Source organism: Scyliorhinus canicula, chromosome 20 (assembly GCF_902713615.1).
Source record: "Scyliorhinus canicula chromosome 20, sScyCan1.1, whole genome shotgun sequence".
Lineage (NCBI taxonomy): Eukaryota > Metazoa > Chordata > Chondrichthyes > Carcharhiniformes > Scyliorhinidae > Scyliorhinus > Scyliorhinus canicula.
The window spans coordinates 41,725,797-41,746,099 of NC_052165.1; the positions used below are offsets into that span (position 1 = coordinate 41,725,797).

Below are 20,303 nucleotides of genomic sequence, written 5' to 3' on the forward strand. Positions count from 1 at the left end.
GCCAGACATCGAACCTGGGACCCTGGAGCTGTGAAGCAACTGTGCTAACCACTGTGCTACCATGCTGCCCCCATTCTGTAGACATGATGAACAAGTGGTGGGGGTAGTAAATGTTTAAACTGGTGGATGGGGTGCCAATAGGAGGTCTGGTGGCAGAGTGAAAATTCAGTGAAATGAAAATCGCTTATTGTCACGAGTAGGCTTCAATGAAGTTACTGTGAAAAGCCCCTAGTCGCCACATTCCGGCGCCTGTCCGGGGAGGCTGGTACGGGAATCGAACCATGCTGCTGGCCTGCTTGGTCTGCTTTAAAAGCCAGCGATTTAGCTGAGTGAGCTAAACCAGTAGTATCACTGCCTCTGAACCAGAATCTCTAGGTTCAAGTCCGACCTCAGGACCTGATAGCCAAGGGATGAGGCCAAACAGGTTGATTATCAGCTTGTAAATCCTTCAAACATCAATGGCAGGCGTTAATAGCGGGAGTGATTCCTGGTCAGCCATATGGCAGAAAGAAAGTTGGAGCCTCTACCATCACTATCCATAGCTCCAAGCTGCAACATGCAAGGAAAAGTGGATGTTGCCTGAGCAACTCCTTGGGGGGCTGGTTGGCTGGACAGTCATATTGGTCCAGATTGGTGCCAACAGATAGGATTAGACCCCTGTTCCGGTTAGGGTGGATTTGGGACCTGCCTCCTTACCCTGCCTATGGTGGAGGTCGTGGTGCTGTGGGTCAGACTTGACTTCGGGCCGATAACTGAAGAGGAAGGGTCCCAATCAAGCAGACTACTTGAATGTTTTTGGAGCTGCACTCATCCAACAACAATAGTTTGCATTTATATAGCGCCTTTAACATGTGCAAACAATCCAAGGCGCTTTATAGGAGTGTTATTCATCCAAGACTGAGCCACGTGAGCAGAAAACTAAAAGCTTGGTCAATGAGGCAGGTTTGAAGAAGGAAAGTGAGCAGGAGAAGGAGAGGGTCAAGGAGGGAATTCCAGAGATTGGGCCCAGGAAGCTGAAGGAATGGCCACCAGCAGTCGAGCGATTAAATCAGGGTCACTCGAGGCCAGAATTAGATGTACGCAGAGATCTTGGAGGGTTGTAGGGTTTGGAGGCGATCACTGAGATAAAGAGGGACAAGGCCAGGAAGGGGTCTGAAAATCCAGGCAAGCGAAGGTTACTCCTGACTTGTACATGGTGGAGTAATCTTTGGGGGCAGAGCTGGAGGTGAGTGCTCTTCGCAGTAAAAATACCTGTTCATCTTTCAGACCCGTATGTTAAAGTGTCTTTAATTTGCGATGGACGAAGACTGAAAAAGCGAAAAACCACCACAAAGAAGAACACTCTCAACCCGGTTTACAATGAGGCCATCATCTTTGACATTCCTCCAGAGAGTATGGATCAAATCAGCCTCTCGATTACAGTCATGGACTATGATCGGTGAGTTTCCCTTCCAGCTGTTTTACCATTTTCCCTGCTGCATATATAGATTATTCACCAAAGTTAGCAATCTGCAACAATGAAGGCCTGGCTAGGTGCCAGAAAATAACATGGTGGGGATTGTTTCCATTTAAAAAGACAAATATTTCCAAGGATGGAAAGCCTGCGATAGCAATGTTAATCACCTTTAGCCTCAGGATGTTCCTTTTTGAGGACATGGTGCTGATCCCACCAAGGTTGCTCAGGTTGGTGAGGTCCCTTTTTGTTTTGGGAAGATCTAAGGCTGTGGTTGCTGAAGGTGGTGACATAAAAACATAGAAAACAGGAGCCTGATAGACCATTTGACCTTATAAGCCTATTCTGCTATTCATTATGATCATAGCTGATCATCCAACTCAGTAACATGTTCCCGCTTCCCCCCATATCCATTGATCCCTTTTACCCAAGCTCTGAATCTTGAAAACATATAGGGCGGAATTCTCCATTCCTGAGACTAATGTTGACCCCGGGACAGGATTCATGGAATTCTACAACAGCAAAACTGGCGCCGCACCTGTGCCGATTCAGCGATGGCTGAGGGGCTAGCACCGGCGCCATGTGGAGCACAATGGGCGGGATTCTCCCTTACCCGGCGAGGCGGGGGGTCACGGCGTCGAGGAGTGGCGTGAACCACTCCGACGTCGGATGAATCCTACGCACCTTCAGGGGCTAGGCCCGCCCCGGAGTGGTTTGCGCCCCTTCGGTCGGCGGGGAAGCGGCTTGGTGCCACGCCAACTGCCGCTGAAGGGCCTCCGCCGGCCGGCGCGAGTTGGTGCATGCGCGGGAGCGCCAGCGTGTGCTGGCATCATCCCGGCTCATGCAAGGGAGGTTCATCTTCGCATCAGCCATCGCGGAGGACCACAGCGGCCGATGCGGAGGAATAGAGTTCCCCCACGGCACAGGCCCCCCTGGGGCCAGATCGCCCCCCCCCCCCCCCCCCCCCCGAGGACCACGGAGGCTGCCCACGGAGCTGGGTCCCACCGGTAGGGACCAAGCTTGATTTACGCCGGTGGGACCCTCGTTAAACAGGCGGGACTGCGGGCCACCACGGCCCGGAGAATTTGGCCATCCCCGGGGCCATTGCGTCGTGCCGGTCCCTGCCATTCTCCGAGGCGGGTGGCCAGAGAATTCAGAGGGTGGCGGGGGCGGGATTCATGCTGACCCCCGGCGATTCTCCGACCCGGTGGGGGGGGTCGGACAATGCCGCCCAATGAATTCCAATTAGAAACACTGCTGGATTCGCCAGTTTGACACTCGGGAGGCTGACAAGCTCAGCTGCATATACACATTACAATCACCACACACGCTCATCCCAGACAACAAGATGGTACTGGCTGCGCTGGAGCATACCCATCCCACCGATGGGTCAGCTGGGGCCAGAGGGCTCCTGGAGGTGGGGGAGGGGGGGGGGTGGCCTGGGGAGACACCCATAACATCTCTGGCCCTAAGTTCACAGTGGGCAGTCAGCGACGTGTGAAGCTGCATGGCTGCCTTGTCGGCTGCAGCAATGGTGTTCCGTGGTGTCCACCCCGACCCCAAAGCCCAACTCCTGGCCATTCTCCACTACTCTCCCCCAACCCCCTCCCGGCCCTAGCAGAAGCCCCCCCAGCCAGCAGCACAACTGTCAGCAAACTATGGCGATGTTGGACACTTTCCGTACCCCCTCTCACTCCCCCAGCAGCCACAGCGCCAGTTTCACGATTTCTAAAAGGACAAGTGAAGCTCGCCATGGGGAATTTGCCCTAGAGGAGGCGGAGCATTGCGTAGACCCTGGAGAATACTGGCTCATGCCCAATAATGATATGCCAACAGTGCTTCCAGGTTGTGCGGAGTGGAATGCATTGATGCTGCTTTTGAGGCACCGGAGAATTGCAATTTGGCGTGCAACCGGCGTCTGGCACGATTTTAGCGTCAAAACCGGTTTTCCGCTCAATCTCATTTCCCAATTCCAGCGGCAGCCGGCGGAAAATCCCGGCCATAATATTTTGGCCTCAGCTGCTTTCTGCGGTAGAAAATTCCACAGGCACGCCAGTCTCTGGGTGAATAAATTTCTCCTCATCTCAGTCCAAAATGGTTTACCCCGTATCCTTAGACAGTGACCCCTGGTTCTGGACTTCCCGCGTCAGGAACACCCTTCCTGCATCTACCCTCTCTAGTACTGTTAGACTTTTCAAGATTTCTATAAGATACCCCCTCATTCTTATAAACTCCAGGAAATATAATCCTAAACCGAGACCTAGGACAGGTTTGCCACCCATGTGCGACAGCCATCTGGAAATTGCTGCGGCGCTTCTGAGCGTGTCCCAGTTACAGAAGGTCATGGCTCGGAATGTCGGTGGCATTGCCCAGGCGCTGGCAGACGTGGTGCAGACACAAAGGAGATGGCCCAGCCCCAGAGGGAGATGGCACAGTCACTGGCTAATGTAACACAGACCCAAAAGTTGGTAGCGTAGTCAATGGGTGATGTGGCGCAATCCACTCCCTGTGCTTCATGGCCGCGAACATGCAGACCCTGGACGAGACCAGAGTAGGCCTCTAGGACTGGCAGTAGCAGGTGGCAGGGGAGCCTCATGGGATAGCTCCGCTCACACCCTGTCCCATGGAGTAACCCAGGGGCTATTGGGCACCCCGAGGGAGGAGGAGGTGATGGTCCCATGTGGTGACTTGCGCAGGGGAGGTGCCAGAACACTGCAGGACCTCGGACTCCGCCTCTCCTGTCCCTGGCGCATCTGGTGGCCATCCAGCAGAACAGGGCGGCACCACACCACAGCGCATGGACACCCGAGCAGCCCAGTCCATACAGGACCAGTTGTCCCAGAAGATGTCCGCCAATGGGGACCCAGATCACAGGGCGCCTCCTTTCCCGATGTACTGTCTGGGATCCACCGAGATGTAGCATTAGGGCCTGTAAGGCCAGAAAGTTAGACACTCGGTAAGTTGCCATGGGTGCAGGACACAGATTAGTGGTGGGGACTAGGGCACATTAAACACCTGTTCGACTGTTACAACCTGCCTCTGTACTCTGTCAGAGGGGTGGGCAGGTCTGGCCTGGCCGGGGGGCGTGTAGGGGGTAGGGAGGTGGGGTGGGGGCTGTCAGAGGGGTGGGCAGGTCTGGCCTGGCCGGGGGGGGTGTAGGGAGGTGGGGGGTGGGGTGGGGGCTGTCAGAGGGGTGGGCAGGTCTGGCCTGGCCGGGTGCGGGTAGGGTTTGTGTAGGGGGGGGTTTGTGAAATGGGTGGACGATGTGGGTGGCCTGGGCTCCTCACTGTCACCCAGGGATTCGATGGGACCGCGTGATGGAATCGCCAGCTCGCATGTCGGGATCACCCAGTGGAAAGTGCTACCGTGGGCAGGAGTCAGATGTTGTCAAATGATGTGGAGTAGCATAGCTCATCGCAGAGCGGGTTGTCATCATCATTCCATGAACCAGACCCGGTGTAACTGCGAACCCAGGGCTCGCACCCTGTAGTGCGGGGGGTATGTATGATGGAGGGGCTTGCAGGTGAGGGGGTGGCCGGGGGCGAAAGGGGACGGGGGAGGTGGGGGTTGTGGAGGTGGGTTGCGGTGTCTGTGCCCTTAGCCAGTTTCCCCCCTCCCCCAACCAGTCAGTGAACCTGGATGCGATCAAAGCGTCCCATGTGTGTTGACCCTGGCACACATGTCGTGCGGTCTCCCCTGGCTGCCTAGGCCCCATGTCCGGCCCATCCTTCCCCTCCTCCGCATCCTCTTTGTCGGATGAGACCTGGTGTTCCTCCTCTTCCTCCAGCACATTGCCCCTCTGCTGCGCGATGTTGTGAAGGACCACGATCAGCCACGATCGCAGCGGATAACCCCTGTCACCCAGGAGCCAACCCCCCAGCCAGGAAAGGGGGTGCATCTCGAACATGTCAGGAATCGTCGAGTGTGCCAGGATGAAGGTGTTGTGGACACTGCACGGCTATAGTAGGGTGCAGAGGTGAATGATGTGCAGCTGTACATTCAACGAGTAGAACCCCTTTCAGTTTATGTAGCGGGGTCTGTTAGCCGCAGGTGCCCATAGGGGGACATACATCTGTCGATTACATCCTGGACCTGGGGCATGCTGGTGGGCTTGGTCCACATTGAAATGGATGTATTGAGCCGACTAGGCATATAGGGCCTCCATGAAGGCATGGGTGCACTTGTGCACTGAGGTCTGTGAGATCCCGGACAGGTCCCCACTCGGCACCTGGAAGGACCCTGTTGCGTAAAGGTTTTGCCGACCATCACCTTGATGGCCACCAGGAGCGGGTGTCCTTACCCCATTCCCCTGCGGTGCCAGGTATGCCATCATCTGGCAGGTATGTGTCCCTGCTCAGCCACAGTCTTTGACAGCATGTCCGGTCCGGTAGGCCCTTGAATGACAGGCATTGCCAATACACTTGAGGCCTCATGCAGCGCCTCCTTTGCGCCTCGCCCATCGCACCATCCTGTTCAGCAGCTCTCCAACCTGGGAGGCTGCCACCTGTCCCTCTGCAGCATGCTCGGCTGCTGCAGCTTTCTGCTCCTTCTCGAGCAGCTCCAGCTTGTACAGCCACAGGACATCCCCAGGGCTGCGGTGACTAGCAGGAAGGCCACCACTGCTCGTTGAATTCCAATATCCATTGTCTGCATGGGTTGAAAGGCCGACATGTTGGCATGGTGTGTACCCCCATGCCCAACCAGGTCAACCGGGCTATATGGTGGCCTCAGTTGGCACTGCAAGCTCTTCCTCCGCATGAACCCCCCATGTCCACACCCTTAGTCCCGTCATTGTCTGGCACCGTAGTAACCTCTGGTGCCCATCCCTGCTGCCTGGCATACCGTCAGCTGCGCTGCCCATGACAGCGGTACGCACCGTGGCTCCTGCCTAGTGCCCTTGTAGGGGCTACAGTAGGCATTGCCCTTTAGTGGGCTGCCTGATACCCCGCCAGCGGGTTGCAGTCGGGGAAGCGAGCGGGGTATGGCGGAGACTGGGGTGCAAGGGTGGGGGTCCCATACGGCCAGTGTCAGTCTGCAGAACCAGGGGCCAAGATGGATGGTCAGTGGGGTATGCAGCAAGATGGCTGCCTTGCAGGCTGTGCTTGAGCACCGCTCCAGTCCTTTGGGAGGTCACCCCGGCCCCACAGCCCGTTCCCCTGTCACGCAGACACGGGGAGAATGTGCGAATTCCACACAAACTGTCACCCAAGGCCGGAATTGAACCCGGGTCGCAGACGCTGTGAGGCAGTAGAGCTAACTGCTGTGCCATACAATGTCTCCAATTCCATGCACTTTAATTTTACACACTAATCTCTTATGTGGGACCTTGTCAAAAGACTTCTGAAAGTCCAAATTAACCACATCTACCGGCTCGCCATCATCAACTCTACTAGTTATGTCCTTGAAGAATTCCAGTAGATTTGTCAAGTATGATTTTCCTTTCGTAAATCCATGCTGACTCTGTCCGATCCTGTAACTGTTTTCCAAGTGTATGGCTATTAAATCTTTTATTACGGACCCCAGCATTTTTCCTCACTACCAACATCATGCCACCAGGTTTATCATATTCTGTTTTCTCTCTACCTCCGGGTTTAGGTTACATTTACTACTCTCCAATCTGTAGGAACTATTCTAGAGTCTATAGAATCTCGGAAGATGACCACCAATGCATTCACTATTTCTAGGGCCAGTTTCTTAAGTATTCTGGGATGTAGATTATCAGACCCTGGGGATGTATTGGCTTTCAATCCCATCAATTTCCCCAACACCATTTCCTTACGATTACTGATTTCCTCCGGTTCCTTCCTCTCACAGAACCTTGTGTTCCCCAACATTTCTGGTCGGTTATTTGTGTCCTCCTTTGTGAAGACAGAACCAAAGTATGTATTTAGTTGGTCAGCCATTTATTTGTTCACCATTATAAATTCCACAGTTTCTGACTGTAAGGGACCTACATTTGTTTACACCAATCTTTTTCTCTTCACATATTGGTAGAAGCTTTTACAGTTAGTTTTCATGTCCCCCGCAAGCTTACTTTCATATTCTATTTTCCCCTTCTTAATCAATCCCTTTGTCCTCATTTGCTGAATTCTGAACTGTTCCCAATCCTCAGGTCTACCATTTCTTTTGGCCAATTCCTTGTATCTGATAGTATCTCTAATTTCCCTTGTAAGCAATGGTTTGGCCACCTTTTCTGTTTTATTTTTGTGCCAGACACTAATGCAGAATTGTTATAGTTCACCCATGCGCTCTTTGAATGTTTGCCATTGCCTATCCACCATCATTCCTTCAAGTAACGTTCCTCAATCCATCATAGCCAACTCGAGCCTCATACCATCATAGTTTCCTTTATTTAGATTTAGGATCCTAGTCTCAAAATTAACTATGTCACTCTCCATCTTCATGACGAATTCTATCATATTATGGTCGCTCATTCCCAATGGGCCTTACATAACTAGATTGCCAATTATTCCTTTCTCATTACACAATGCCCAGTCTAGAATGGCCTGTTTCCTAGTTAGTTCCTCAACCTATTTGTCCAGAAAACCACCCCGTATACACTCCAGGAATTCCTCCTCACTGGCATCGTTATATGCAGATTAATTCACCAAAATTACAGATGTTCCTTTATCGCATGCATCTCTGATTTCCTGTTTAATAACTTTCCCAACATCACCACTGAAGTTTGGGGGTCTATATACAACCCCAACTACTGTGTTTTGCCCCTTGGTGTTTCTCAGCTCTACCCATACAGATTCCACATCATCAAAGCTAATATCCTCCTCACTATTGCATTGCATTAATTTCTTCTTCATCCAGCAATCAACCCCACTGCCTTTTACTTTTGTCTGGATGTTCAGTTCCCATCCTGGTCACTCTGCAGTCATGTCTCTGTAATCCTGACTATATTATACCCATTTACATCTATTTGTTACATCATTTTATTATGAATGCTCTGAGCATGAAGGTGCAAAGTCCGTTTGTCCCATTTCCATTATTTTTCACTGTGGCCCTGTTTGATTCTGACCTATTTTCTCGGCCTATCACTTTTCTTATTCCCCTTTCTGTCTTTTGTTCTGACCCTTGTTTCCGCTTCCTCTGACTCATTGTTTAGTTTACCAACAATCCACCTGTCATTTTAGTTTAAACCCTCTGCAAACACTCTGCCTCGGACATCAGTCCCAGTCCTGCCCAGGTGCAACCTGTCCAGTTTGTCCTGGTCTCACTTCCCCAGAACGGGTCCCAATGTCCCAGGAATCTGAAACCAAACCCCTCGCACCACCTCTTCAGCCATGTATTCATTCGATAGACCCTGCTATTTCTGCTCTGACTAGCACATCGCACTGCTCGTCATCCTGAGATCACTATATTTGAGGTCCTACTTTTCAACTTATTTGTACCAATGTGTACTACGACCACTGGCTGTTCACCGTCCCCCGACAGAATGTCCTGTAACTGTTCTGAGACGTCCTTGACCCCAGCACCAGGGAGGCAACATACCATCCTGGAGTCTTGTTTGCGAACACAGAAACATCAATTCATTCCCCTGTAATTGAGTCCCCTATAACTATTGCATTCCCATACTTTTGACTTCTCCCTGTGCAGCTGAGTCAGCCGTGGTACAGTGAATTTGGCTACTACTGCTTTCCCCTGAGAGGCCAGTTCCCCCAACAGTATCCAAAGCAGTATATCTTTTTTGCAGGGGAGTAGCCACAGAGGGTTACTGCACTGCCTGTCTAGCCCTCTTTATCTGCCTGCTGGTTACTTATTCCCTTCTTGCTGTGGCGTCTTAGCCTATATTGTGACCACCTCTCTATACACGCTGTGCATGATACTCTCTGCGTTGTTACCAATTGTATTGTGAACAGTACGGCAGGAATTCTCCAGCTGATCACTGGTGCCAGGATTCACAAGACTTGCCAACAGCGCACCCCGCCCATGGATTTCTCGTGGTGTGGGGTGGCTTCAATGGTAATTCCTATTGACAGTCTCGGGAACAGAGAATCCTGCTGCCAGCGAATGGTGCATCACCTACCACCGCTGAGAAACACATAGCTAGGAGGCTGGAGGATCCCCCTAGATATAAGTTATAGTTTTAAGTGTGTTTTATTGCATTTGGAGATAGGTAGTGAAAGAGAAGGCAGCTCTTACAGCTGTGCTGGAAGCAATTGGTTTTAGAAGGAAGAGGAAACATCTCTCTCAGCCTTGCTAGAAGAAAAGCTATACAATGGAGTAATAAATAAGAAATCAGATGCAGAAATCTAATGTAAAGCTGCTTAAGGAAACTAGAGACATTAAACTGTCCAAGAAGTCTGGAGTTAAGTGAACAAAGACCAAGGTATGGTTCAGAAGAATTCAAGGAAGAGTAAACAATGTGTTCTGAGTTAAATAGACAATTGCAGTGGCCAGATTTAAAGTGGGACAGTGGTCTTCAAAGGTAAATCAAATGTCTGCTGCCATTTTAATATGTTCTGGGAATTGAGAGTTAAAACAATTGTTTGCACAGCAGTCAAGACAAATAAATCCTAAATGGGTTGGTGTAAAATCCTGGACTGGATTTGCTGTTAAAAATGGAGTGGATGCGTTGTTTTAAAGTGTTGTTTGGAAAATCTGATCTGGATTTCGGAATGCAAATGGCTAAAGGAAAGCATGGTATGAGACAAAATTTTAAACTGTGTTTTGGGGAGTGGGTAACCATCTGAGAAAACATCCAGAAACATTCTCTTGGGGTTCAGAGTGGAGTACATGTATTTGGCCACAGTCATCTTGTGTGCTTAAAAGTAACTTTGTGTTAATTAAACCATTGTGGATTAAGATGTATTTTGTAATCCATGTTAATCCTAAAACGTATGTGTGACTGTTAAAATAAGGGGGGAGTAAAGGAATATTTTATAATAATCCAACTTTCATGTTTAATCATTTTTGATCTTGTTGTTAAAACTAATGTTGTGTGACTCTGTTCCTCCATGTTATATTAAGTAAATAGTTAGGTCTTTTGAGTCAGGATTCCATTCTGGGATTTTCCCATCCCTGGGATTGAAACACTTGGTGAATCTTGCTGAAAAGAGAGACAAGTTGCTGAAACTTTTCATCTTACCCCATCAGAACAAATGCAAAAATGTCAAATTTCAAATTATCACAACTTTGTATAGGAGAGAACATTAATCACTGGTTAAGCAAGCCGTTTCATGCTGCCACTATACAGCGGCCACATGAGTGGTATTTTCTACAAATAGGATGTTTCCGTCAGTTCAGAAAGATGTACACTCTTCCATACAATTGAGCAATGTTGTGTTGAATGTCACTGCCAGATGCCAGGTGCGCAGAGTGTTCATCCAATGATTGGCTGAACAAATCAAACAGTCTGTTCCATTGGTTGTTAATAAGAGGCAGAGTACAGACTGTACTCAACCAACCCATGGTTGCAAAATGCAAGACAAAACATCTGGTGTTAGATGTGCTTCCGTGAGTGGGCAGCACTTGCTGAACAATCCTGAGTGCGCTAAGTGCTACATTAACAATGGATTTAAGATAATCAATGCAGCTCAAAACATGGCTCATTTACACTTGCAAGAAGCAACATACTTCCATACACAAAGACCTGTTCTCTGCAAGATAAAAGGAACACATTCAAGTTTTCTGGATGTTTTGAGTTATCTATGAGGTTGAGAGGTCTTTAGTTCCCTGTGGCTTTCTCTATGGCAATGACTAGACCAATCAGAGATGACTTTCCAACCAATCGGCACTGATTGTCCTGATGAGTGCAAGACACAAAGCTTCAATAAAATGTCTCTCTTTTCAGCAATGTCCAAAAATGCATACCGTTAAGAAGAATTTTTTTTTTCACATTGTGTGGCTCCTGCCTTTCACCTCACTGTTACATTCCTGCTTTCTAACAATAAGTTTCTTCTTCCCATCTGCAGGGTCGGTCACAATGAGGTTATTGGGGTAAACCGTGTAGGACATGATGCCGAAGGGCTTGGACGAGATCACTGGAATGAAATGTTGGCATACCCTCGAAAGCCCATTGCCCATTGGCATCCACTGGCAGAGGTAACACTGGCACTTGGGAGCTTTCATCAATCTCGGGATAGTTCTTCATTGGTTACACAGGGGGAAATATTAATTGGGAAATGATGGAATTAGGTGGACCTCAAGTGAAATTACACTGCCTAAATCACTGAAGAGCAATATTGGACAGGATATAAATGAAAGAAGGAAAGACTTACAATTATATAGTGCTTTTCTTGAGCACAAATTGCCCCAAAGTGCTTTACAGTCTCGGACGTACTTTGTGAAGAGATATCACTATTGTAATGTAGGAAATGTGGCTCCCAATGTGTGCATAGCAAGCTCTCACAAACAGCAATGTGGTAATGAGTGGGGATTCTGTTTTTGTGATGTCGACTGAGGGATACATATTGGCCAGGACACTGGGGAGAACTCCCCTGCTCTACTTCAACATAGTGGCATGGGATCCACCTGAAAGAACAGGTGAGGACAAGATTTGATACATCATCTGAAGGATGGCATCTCTGTCAGTACAACACTCCCTCAGTACTGGCGCAGGAGTAGGGAGAAAGGGTGGGGTGTGTCGGCCTGGATTTTTGTGTTCAGGTTTGGAGTAGGAATTAATAATAATAATAATAATAATCACTTGTTGTCACAAGTAGGCTTCAATGAAGTTCCTGTGAAAAGCCCCTAGTCGCTACATTCCGTGCCTGTTCGTGGAGGCCGGTACGGGAATTGAACCGGTGCTGCTGGCATTGTTCTGCATTGCAAGCCAGCTATTTAGCCCACTGTGCTAAACCTGTCTCCAGGCCCAATGGGCCAAGCGGCCGTCCATTTCTGGCCAGTTCCGCTGGCGTGGATTAGACATGGTCCCACAAAGCGGGACCTGGCAGGTAAGTCGGCTGGTGTGGTCCTTGGCGGGGAGGGTTATGCGGGGGGATCCGACCCCGGGGGGGGGGGCACGGTGGCCTGGCCCTTCCTTCTGCACTGGCCCCTGTAGGGCACCGCCATGGTCGGCGTGATGAAGGCAACCTCCTGCGCATGCGCCAGAATACGCAGGCTGGTCTGCGCATGAGCGGAACCACGCTGGCGGTTCTGCGCATGCGTGAGATCATGCAAGCCCTTTGGCGCATGTGCTAACTCACGCATTCCCTTCGTCGCCAGCTGGCGCGGAACCAACCCCTCCAGCATCCACCTAGCCCCCGGAAGTGCGGAGAATTCACTTTCGGGGCAGGTGATGCCGCAGTGGTTCGTGCTGGTTTTCCCGCCGGCATGCGGACTTGATCCCCGCACAGGAGAATTCTACCCCACATCTGGAGTACTGTATGCAGATTTGGACTCCTTATTTATAAAGGTTGTAATTGCTTTGCAAGCAATTCAGAGAAGGTGTACTGGACTCTTCCTGGGATGAGTTGTCTTACAGGGAAAGGTTAAACAGGTTAGGGTTTCGATAAATGAGAAGTGATCTGATTGAAATATATCAGATCCTGTGGGGACTTGTTAGGGTAGATACCAGGAGAATGTTTCCTCTTGTGGGAAAGACTAAAACTAGTGGACATTGTTTAAAAATAAGAGGATTTCTTTTTAATACAGAGATAAGGAGAAATGTTTTCTGCCGAAGGGTTGTCAGTCTGTGGAATTTGCTTCCATAGAGAGTAATGGAAGTTGGGTCTTTGATTTTATTCAAGACGCTTCAACAGAGTTTTTTGTGGCAAGGGTTATTGTGGGGGGTGAGGAGGAGGGGGTTGAAGGGTGGGGGGGTGCAGACAGGAGTGTAGAGCTGAGCCCACAACCAGGTCTGCCATGACATTATTGAATTGTGGAACAGGCTCAATGGGACAAACGTCTAACTCCTGCTGCTCCGTTTCCATGTTCCACCCAATCTCAGGGTTATCCCCTTTGGTCAGTTAGGTTAAAATCACTCCCAGCGCAGAGATAGAAGGTGCAACTCTGTCAAGGAGTACAGTGTGGTGATGCTAGGATTGACACTATCTTCATAGAATCATAGAATTTACAGTGCAGAAGGAGGCCATCCGGCCCATCGAGTCTGCACCGGCACTTGGAAAGGGCACCCTAATTAAGGCCACACCTCCACCCTATTCCCATAACCCAGTAACCCCACCTCACTTTTTTTGGACACGAAGGGCAATTTTGCATGGCCAATCCACCAAAACTTGCACATCTTTGGACTGTGGGAGGAAACCGGAGCACCCGGAGGAAACCCACGCACACACGGGGAGAACGTGTAGACTCCGTGCAGACAGTGACCCAAGCCAGGAATCGAACCTGGGACCCTGAAGCTGTGCTAACCACTGTGCTACTACGACACCCTGGAATGGGAGGGAAGATATCCATGGACAAAAATCATCAAGTACAAGGTGAGGTAAATGATCTACTCCCAATAGTGATTATTCATCAGAGACCAAGGGGATGGTGAGTGTAGACACTTCCTGTACCAGCCTCCCCGAACAGGTGCTGGAATGTGGCGACTAGGGGCTTTTCACAGTAACTTCATTTGAAGCCTACTTGTGACAATAAGTGATTTTCATTTCATTTAATTTCATTTCATTTCATTTTTCATTTCCATCCAGTATAAACACACGGTAGCATTTCATTCGTCCAGTTGAGGTACATGGTTGGTCCAGCTTAATTCAGAGTGTGACTGGGTTCACACTGTCTGGGGTCACTACCATTGTCTGATAACATTTTTGAAGAAGTGTTCTATTTATCAATATTGGCAGTTTGCCAGAGGTTTTAATACTGCTGAGTTAATTGTGGGGAGCTACCATTACCTCAGACTCAATAAGTTTATATATCCTCACAAGACCCATGTTGCCTCCTTTGGGGAAGGTTTGCCAAATCATGAGCCAATCTCGCAATTAACAGGCCACCAGTTGGTCTTCAATCAGGACCCTGGTGGTCAGAAGTCCCACCTACTGAGAGCTGCTGGCCAATTGGAGGCTGGGCGCTCTTTTGTTCGGCAATGCCACTGGCGGAGGCGGTGGCTTCTGCTGGACCGACACCCATCAGAGGGTCTGGATCACAAAGACACCCAGGCCAGAGATAATGGTGGGAAGGGATTTGTGAGTTGGGGGAAGTCAGCAGCAGGGGTATAGGCTGGCGCTCAGCAAGGGCCCACATTCCTCATGTTGGACCCGCAATCAAGCACTGAGTGCCTTTGATCAATGGATCCACTGAGCATGCCCCACAAGCACAGGTTTGCATGCCATGCTGTCCACGTAGTAATAGGCCTGCCTACCACTGGGTTAATTCTGCCAGCGACTGGAGGGTGCTCTTAATTGGGCATTAATTGCTCTTTAAGAACATCAATTGACAGCAGTATAGGAAGGCAGATCATGAACCTCCCCACTACAGACTTCATCGGGGAGGAGGTGAGAATGTGGTGGGGCCTTCACCCGCTACTATTCCAGCCGATTGGATGCCTTCCTCGCCACATAACCCCTCGTGGGCGAGAACCGAAAATCCAGCCCTGGGGAGTCAGGATTGGACTAAAACACTTAAACAAAAGCAAAGTACTATGCATGCTGGAAACCTAAAATAACAACAGGAAGTGCTGGAAAAACGCAGCTGGTCAGGCAGTACCTGTGGAGAGAGAAATAAAGTTAACCTTTCGAGTCCAATATGTCATGAACTCAGTTTCTGTCACTCTGTTTCTCTCCCCACAGGTACTGCCTGACCTGCTGCGTTTTTCCAGCTTTTTCTGTTTTTGTATATGAGGGCCATTGCACAATGGGACTCACTCATGACTGCCTCAATCAGATGGCCTTCAGCACAGGAATAACCCTGCTAGGAAAAGGCATTTTTTCCTGAGGAAAGTGAAAGAATCTAAGAATATGAGGGTATATTCTTTGTCCTCGTGCTTCGTCCTGACATTCTGATATATTTCCTTCCAATTGTTGGATAGGGTTGCATCACTGATTATAAATGGGAAAATGTGGTCTATCCATCAGTACAGGACACACATGTTGGAACAAGTGATTTTCATTATGGAAATTACATATCCAACTATGAGAGTGAAGGTCCAAAGTTGTCTGATTGTTGCTGAACTTGACAATGAACCTTATGCCTTGAAGTCACTCTGCAACGTTGATTGCAGAGTGTGTACTTTCAATTCAACCGGAAAATTATTTTAGAACTCTATGAAGAGGGGATGGCAGGGGGATGGGAACTGATGCAGGAAGTTGGAAGGTAGTAAAACAGGGACAGAAGCAAAAGGAAGTAAGGGGAAAAGTGCAAGGCAGAGGAGACATAGTCATAAATCAAAAAGGGCGACAGTACAAGGTACAGTGACTGAGGGGAGCTCAGTGAATAGGCCCAGTAATACTAAAAGGAATAAAACTGGAGATGTTAAGATTCAAAATAGAGGTAAAAAAAAACAATATAAGTGTACTTTACCTGAATGCTCGTGGTATTCGGAATAAAGTAAATGAGTTGATGGCACAAATCATCGTGAATGACTATGATTTAGTGGCCATTACTGAAACATGGTTAAAGGATGGTCACGACTGGGAGTTAAATATCCGAGGGTATCAAACTATTTGGAAGGACAGAGTGGATGGTAAGGGAGGTGGTGTTGCTCTGTTATTTAAGGATGATATCCGGGCAATAGTAAGGGATGACATCGGTGCTATGGAGGATAAGGTTGAATCCATTTGGGTGGAAATCAGGAATAGTAAGGCAAAAAAGTCACTGATAAGAGTAGTCTATCGGCCACCAAATAGTAACGTTATGGTGGGGCAGGCAATAAACAAAGAAATAACTGATGCATGTAGAAATGGTACAGCAGTTATCATGGGGTATTTTAATCTACGTGTCGATTGGTTTAATCAGGTCGGTCAAGGCAACCTTGAGGAGGAGTTTATAGAATGTATCCGCGATAGTTTCCTAGAACAGTATGTAATGGAACCTACGAGGGAACAAGCGGTCCTAGATCTTGTCCTGTGTAATGAGACAGGATTGATTCATGATCTCATAGTTAGGGATCCTCTCAGAAGGAGCGATCACAATATGGTGGAATTTAAAATACAGATGGAGGGTGAGAAGGTAAAATCAAATACTAGTGTTTTGTGTTTAAACAAAGGCGATTACAATGGGATGAGAGAACTAGCTAAGGTAGACTGGGAGCTAAGACTTTATGGTGGAACAGTTGAGGAACAGTGGAGAACCTTCCAAGCGATTTTTCACAGTGCTCAGCAAAGGTTTATACCAACAAAAAGGAAGGACGGTAGAAAGAGGGAAAATCGACCGTGGATATCTAAGGAAATAAGGGAGAGTATCAAATTGAAGGAAAAAGCATATAAAGTGGTAAAGATTGGTGGGAGACTAGAGGACTGGGAAATCTTTAGGGGGCAACAGAAAGCTACTAAAAAAGCTATAAAGAAGTGTAAGAGAGAGTATGAGAGTAAACTTGCTCAGAATATAAAAACAGACAGTAAAAGGTTTTACAAATATATAAAACAAAAAAGAGTGGCTGAGGTAAATATTGGTCTGTTAGAGGATGAGAAGGGAGTTTTAATAATGGGAGATGAGGAAATGGCTGAGGAACTGAACAGGTTTTTTGGGTCGGTCTTCACAGTGGAAGACACAAATAACATGCCAGCGACTGATAGAAATGAGGCTATGACAGGTGAGGACCTTGAGAGGATTGTTATCACTAAGGAGATAGTGATGGGCAAGTTAATGGGGCTAAAGATAGCCAAGTCTCCTGGCCCTGATGGAATGCATCCCAGAGTGCTAAAAGAAATGGCTAGGGGAATTGCAGATATACTAATGATGATTTACCAAAATTCACTAGACTCTGGGGTGGTCCCAGTGGATTGGAAATTAGCAAACGTGACGCCACTGTTTAAAAAAGGAGGTAGGCAGAGAGCAGGAAATTATAGGCCAGTGAGTTTAACTTCGGTAGTAGGGAAGATGCTGGAATCTATCATCAAGGAAGAAATAGCGAGGCATCTGGATAGAAATTGTCCCATTGGGCAGACGCAGCATGGGTTCATAAAGGGCAGGTCATGCCTAACTAATTTAGTGGAATTTTTTGAGGACATTATCAATGCAGTAGATAATGGGGAGCCGATGGATGTGGTATATCTGGATTTCCAGAAAGCCTTTGACAAGGTGCCACACAAAAGGTTGCTGCATAAATGGCATTAAGGGTAAAGTAGTAGCATGGATAGAGGATTGGTTAATTAATAGAAAGCAAAGAGTGGGGATTAATGCTTGTTTCTCTGGTTGGCAATCAGTAGCTAGTGGTGTCCCTCAGGGATCCGTGTTGGGCCCACAATTGTTCACAATTTACATAGATGATTTGGAGTTGGGGACCAAGGGCAATGTGTCCAGGTTTGCAGATGACACTAAGATGAGTGGTAAAGCGAAAAGTGCAGAGGATACTGGAAGTCTGCAGAGGGATTTGGATAGGTTAAGTGAATGGGCTAGGGTCTGGCAGATGGAATACAATGTTGACAAATGTGAGGTTATCCATTTTGGTAGGAATAACAACAAACGGGATTATTATTTAAATGATAAAATATTAAAGCATGCTGCTGTACAGAGAGACCTGGGTGTGCTAGTGCATGAGTCACAGAAAGTTGGTTTACAGGTGCAACAGGTGATTAAGAAGGCAAATGGAATTTTGTCCTTCATTGCTAGAGGGATGGAGTTTAAGACTAGGGAGGTTATTTTGCAATTATATACGGTGTTAGTGAGGCCACAGCTGGAGTATTGTGTTCAGTTTTGGTCTCCTTACTTGAGAAAAGACATACTGACACTGGAGGGTGTGCAGAGGAGATTCACTAGGTTAATCCCAGAGCTGAAGGGGTTGGATTATGAGGAGAGGTTGAGTAGACTGGGACTGTACTCGTTGGAATTTAGAAGTATGAGGGGGATCTTATAGAAACATTTAAAATTATGAAGGGAATAGATAGGATAGATGCGGGCAGGTTGTTTCCACTGGCGGGTGAAAGCAGAACTAGGGGGCATAGCCTCAAAATAAGGGGAAGTAGATTTAGGACTGAGTTTAGGAGGAACTTCTTCACCCAAAGGGTTGTGAATCTATGGAATTCCTTGCCCAGTGAAGCAGTTGAGGCTCCTTCATTAAATGTTTTTAAGGTAAAGATAGATAGTTTTTTGAAGAAAAAAGGGATTAAGGGTTATGGTGTTCGGGCCAGAAAGTGGAGCTGAGTCCACAAAAGATCAGCCATGATCTCATTGAATGGCGGAGCAGGCTCGAGGAGCCAGATGGCCTACTCCTGCTCCTCGTTCTTATGTTCTTATGTTCTTATGTTAAGAGGTGACGATTGACGGTTTGAAGTTTCTGAAGAAAATGTTTAGTACAATCTGGAAATGATGGCTGCCAAAATGTTGATCGTCTTTATATAACAAGGAAGGAAACTGTCAATGCATCGTGAAAATTGCAGAAAATCTAACTGTCAAGTTCCCATGTGCTAAAAGGAGCAATGATTACTCTAGTGCAGCAGAAAAACTGTCACGCCCGGATTATTTAACAATTTTTTTCTGAGTCTAATGTGTGCTCATATTGTTAAGCGCTCATTGAATGTGTCATTTTGATTTAATTTTCCATATATATCATCAAACGGAGGGCCATTCTGCTCAAATGTAATTTGGAAACAATGAATGATTCCCCATTAGAGGATCTAAAGAAAATAACAGTGATCAGTAGACAAGAGCTACACAGTCTAAAGAGATTTTGACTAAACCTGCTCTGCATAAGCTGGAATGCCAAATTCTTTTTATTTTTCCCAAATCGTAGGAATAAAAAATGACTGACTGTCTGTAGCATTTCAGAAGCAGGCAGTGCAGTGAAGTGGTTATTTTGCTAGACTAGGAATCCACAAAAAATATGCAAAGGGATAATCGCTCGGCAGCACAAATTTTAAGTATTGCAGAAAGAATAGTCATTCTGCCAAAACTTTAGGGCAGGTGCAAGAATGTCAAATTTCAAAGAGAGCAACAATGTAGCCTGCTTGAAAGAAAGGGTGCTGATTGGTTGGCAAGTCCACTCTGATTGATCGAGGCATTGCCGGGGAGAATGTATTGTCCCCCCCATGCTTTTGTTTAATTCAGAAAAGGCACAATACCTGGACAAATTCCTTTTGACTGCAGAGGACAGGTTCGTGAGTATGAATACATGTAGCTTCTAGCTTGAAAAAAAAACCCTCACATTTATATCGCGCCATTCATGACCACCAGGCATCTCAAAGCATTTTACAGTCAATTAAGTACTTTTGATGTGCAGTCATTGTTGTAATGTAGGAAGTGCAGCAGCCAATTATGAACAGCACGATCCCACAAACAGAAAAGTGCTAACGACCAGATCATCTGCTTTGTGACATTGATTGAGGGATAAATATTGACCCAATCATAAATCACATAAGGTTCTGGAGACTTAACCATATGGTAAAATGAAGACTTTAAATAGTGAATTCAGAAAGTTTCTGAGCCATGAAAAAGGTAACCAGTCTGAAAGATAAAACAGCAATGCATCAATTAACAGAAATTAGCAGTAGTTAACAGCAAGAGGAGAAAGCTTCACTTTAACAATTGAACAGGTTTCCACCACCCTTCCCAGATCAAATCGTGAAGTGACAACTCTGGAAACATCAAGAACAGCCCTCAGCACCTCTCTGTAAACATCTCTCTCCCACCTTTCTTCTTCACTGCCTTTGCCTCTCGTAACCATCTGTCTCCCCTTCGCTACCCACCTCTTTCTCTTTACATCTCTCTTCACACCTCTCTCTGCCTTTCTCTGTCTGTCTCTGCCACTGCCCTCTCTTCCTCTCTGCCAGTCCTAACCCAAAATGGC

The 20,303-nt window shown here is 47.6% G+C and overlaps 1 protein-coding gene across 4 annotated transcripts in view; it reads left to right on the forward strand.

The window, feature by feature from the left end:
• LOC119955111 (synaptotagmin-10-like) overlaps positions 1-20,303 on the forward strand; it is a 121,548-nt gene that overhangs the window by 70,872 nt on the left and 30,373 nt on the right. For 3 of the 4 annotated variants that reach the window (XM_038780996.1, XM_038780994.1, XM_038780997.1), the window contains exons 5-6: positions 1,267-1,438; positions 11,377-11,506. In XM_038780996.1, coding sequence (XP_038636924.1) covers positions 1,267-1,438; positions 11,377-11,506 — 302 coding nt within the window. Of the gene's footprint in view, positions 1-1,266; positions 1,439-11,376; positions 11,507-20,303 lie in introns of those variants that run through there. The other variant, XM_038780998.1, reaches the window with a different exon arrangement.